Here is a 3,644-nt window from a genome sequence, read left to right on the forward strand (position 1 = left end):
ATGTCCACCACTCAATAATACAAAATAAAAAGAAAGAAAAGGCAGCCAAAGAAAAATAATGCATCATGCAGAACTCCAATCTAAACAGCAGAATGAGCAGATATGTCATATATAGGAACCATTGTGTAAAGGAAACTGCTAGCTTGTCATGCAATAAGAAGGGAGACAAGTGTTTCAAGCTTCTGATGCTGTAGGAATACAAGTCTGAGTTGCAAAGCCTGACCTCAGTAATCCTCAGCAGTAACACCAGGTTGTCAACAGTAATTAGCACCTTAATATTATTACTGATCAACTCGCACATCAAGCAAGTGTTTCAAAGAAAGTTGGTTAGTTTCCTTAAATGAGAAGTATGCTAGAGAAACAATTTGAGTACTCCCTCCGATCCATATTACTTGTCGCTGCTTTAGTACAATTTCTAGTAAAGCAGCGACAAGTAATATGGATCGGATGGAGTACATCATTTCCACCTAGCTGCAAGCTATTTACAGTGTAAACGGAGAGAATCACGTCTCAGCTTGCTGAATTAAAATAGACTACTGAAAACAGACCCCATTTGTTCGGCAAACATAACATACATTGAAATGATATGGACAGAGGTACTTTTCTTACTAATTCTGTCATGTTACAGAAGATATTCATCATGGATCACAACACTACAGATAACTTGACCACCATTTGAAGAGCATTCTGGAAGAGAAATACATTACTGTCGACTGTTCTCAGCTCAACGTTTGTCATTTTTCCTCTTCCTCGATTGTGCTTTCTGCCATTTCTTCTTAGGCACTAATTTACTCTTAGGCTTCAACTTTAACTCTGGAGAAAAATTGAAATTTGGATCTCTCATGCGTGCTTGTATATCCTTGAAGAACTGGATATTGAGCTTCTTTGGTCCACCCTCCCGCAGCTCTGCATACTCTGGTCCTGAAACAATGTTCTCAAATGCTCCAATCAGGATATCTATATCAGTGACAACATCAAATACGTTAATGTAGCGTCCATCAGGTCCTTTTTTCAATTTCTTGAGAGCATTTTCGACAGCAAGTTTTCTTGCTTGCTTTCCTGGAGAGAGCTCTGGTGGTTCCTTCTCGGCTTTTAACAGCTCAGAGATTGTGCGATATTTAGGCGTCTCATCAAATTCAAACACCTTATCTATATATGAATCACTGCGTTCATTGGGATGTGGCTCGGTAGGGATATCATTGTCATCGTCCTCTTCACTGCCACTCCAGAGAGTCATATCGTCTTCATCGCTCTCAGGACATATGCTTCTTAACTCATCACTGTCATCACCATCAATGAGGTTTGCATTCTCCTTGGCTTGCTTCTTCACTTTTTTGATTTCCCTCTCCATTTTTGTATCATTCTCCTTCTCTTCATCCTCGTCCTCACTGGCAGTCCATAGGCAGTCCTCCTCGTCAACATTCTCCTGCCAAGCTTTCCTGAACTCTTCGTCACCTGGCCTTCTTTTACCAAACAGATCATAGTGTGAGTGATCATCAGCAAAGAACCGTGATCCTGGACAAAGATAAGGCCTTCAGTAAATATTTGCTTGCAGGCAAACAATTGTACTCAGCAAAGAATTTGGTACAAAAATCATTCATCAACATGAAGAATATCACCAAGTGGACCTTTCTATTAGATCATCCACCACTAGGTATGGTAGCACCATACCAGGCATATCTTCCATACAACAAGTGAAAAAGATACAAAATCACTGGAAACATCAAGAATAACACCATAAGCATTGACTAAAAGGATGGCAACATCATGCTCTCATGACTTTATATGATGAAGATGTACTTCCCATACAAAAACACTGCAAGTTAGAATATAGTTTAGAAGCTATAATATGCAACGCGCATCAGGTAATTCACAGACACAGAAATTAAAAAAAAATCTGAAACCGGGTACTGTATAAGAGCACTTGATTGCTGAAAGATCATCTGCGTGATGTACATTTCAGCAATAGGTTCTCAGGTTATGCGCTATGTAATTCACATCTGCAACATGGGAATCATATTTGTCTCATCTTTCTGTCTCGGAAAATAAGCACAGTATTGTTTTATCTTCAGATTTATACAGAGACACTGACAGCATCTCTTCTCAACCTCGAGTCATACGGCAGACCAAGCACACATGGCAAATTTAGCACGCTTGTGACGTAGGTCGTGCAGTTAAAATTCGTTGGCAGGCAAAGGATTGTACATTTGTGCTCAGCAAGGATTTGGTATAAAAATCATTCATCGACATGAAGAATATCACCGAGTGGACCTTTCTATTAGATCGTCCACCACTCGGTATGGTAGCACCATAGCAGACACATCTTCCATACAACAAGTGAAATAGATATAAAATCACTGGAGTCATAGAAAGTAACATCATAAGCAATCACCAAAAGGATGGCAACATAGTACTCCCATGATTTTATAGGATCAAAGATACATATTACTTCCCATATAAAAACACTGCAAGTCAGAATATAGCTTGGAAGCTATAATATGCACTAAGTGCACCAGGTAATTCACGGATACAGAAACTACAAAATGTCTGAAACCGGTTATCGCATTAGGACAACTTGATTGCCTGAGAAATCATCCGTGTGAGATGTCCATTTCAGCATCTCAGGTTATGCGCTATCCAACTCGCATCCGCAAATTGGTAATCATATTGATCCCATCTGTGTTTCTCGGAAAACAAGCACCGTGTTGATTTATCTTCAGGCCTATACAGAGACACTGACAGCATCTCTTCTCTTCTCAACCTCGAGCCATACAGCAGAGCCAAGCACACGCAAATTTAGCACGAGCATGGGGCGTGCAGTCCCTACATCCTAGAGCTAGGGTATGTGTCTGTGACTACGCGGCACAGAAAATTCAGAAACCATTCGCAGTTGCAGTGCGGAAACAAAGCCGACGGGGTTCACCGAACAGGAGGGGGGAGGGGAGGGGTCGAATCCGGAGAGGCCGCACCTTGGGGAGCCCAGAGCGGGGGAGACGGGGCGGGGCCGCGGGCCAGGCGGCGCGTGGCGGCGGGGGCCGGCGAGGGATGGGGCGCCGGGCAGCGCGCGCCGAGGCGGAGGCGCGGGAGGAGGTGGCCGGCGAGGAGGCGGCGAGCCATGGGCGGGAGGGGAGGTGGGGCGGGGGTGGGGTGGCGCTACCGTGAGGCGCCCATGGAGGCCGGGAGGAGGTTTTACAGGAAGGAACGCGCCAGGAGGGGAGGGGAGAAGAAGGAAGGCGGCAGCGGAGTGGGGGCGTGGAGGTGGAGATGGGCCTGCTTCGTGATGGGTCAAAGGCCTGGCATTGCTCAAATGCGACCCAACTCATGGAAATGTCTGCAGTTAAAGCACAGAGGGAGGACTGGCTTGATCACCGACCGGGGCACTCCAATATTTCAGCAGATAAAAGCTCTTGGTCGCAGCTATTGGAAGTTCAGGTTCCCTCCAAGATTAAGGTTTTTGTCTGGAGGCTAGCACACACATCAATCCCTACGGGGCTAGTCCGTCACGAAAGAAACATGGCGGACACGCCGGCTTGTTCAATCTGTGGAGCTGGGGAAGATACCTGGCGTCACTCATTGCTGAGCTGCCGCATGGCTAGATGCGTCTGGGCATTGGGGGACGAGGAGCTCCTGGAGCATGTAATCTC

The 3,644-nt window shown here is 45.3% G+C and overlaps 1 protein-coding gene across 1 annotated transcript; it reads right to left on the reverse strand.

Annotated features, from left to right (window-relative positions):
- Window positions 1-481: 481 nt before the first annotated feature.
- On the reverse strand, window positions 482-3,268 carry LOC123068314 (uncharacterized). Its single transcript, XM_044490879.1, has 2 exons — window positions 2,970-3,268; window positions 482-1,515 (listed from the first exon to the last, which is right to left on the reverse strand). Exons 1-2 carry the CDS (start codon window positions 3,115-3,117, stop codon window positions 725-727), a joined length of 939 nt encoding a protein of 312 aa, XP_044346814.1. The 5' UTR covers window positions 3,118-3,268; the 3' UTR covers window positions 482-724.
- Between the last annotated feature and the right edge of the window lie 376 nt (window positions 3,269-3,644).

This window comes from Triticum aestivum, chromosome 3B, assembly GCF_018294505.1.
Source record: "Triticum aestivum cultivar Chinese Spring chromosome 3B, IWGSC CS RefSeq v2.1, whole genome shotgun sequence".
Taxonomy (NCBI): domain Eukaryota; kingdom Viridiplantae; phylum Streptophyta; class Magnoliopsida; order Poales; family Poaceae; genus Triticum; species Triticum aestivum.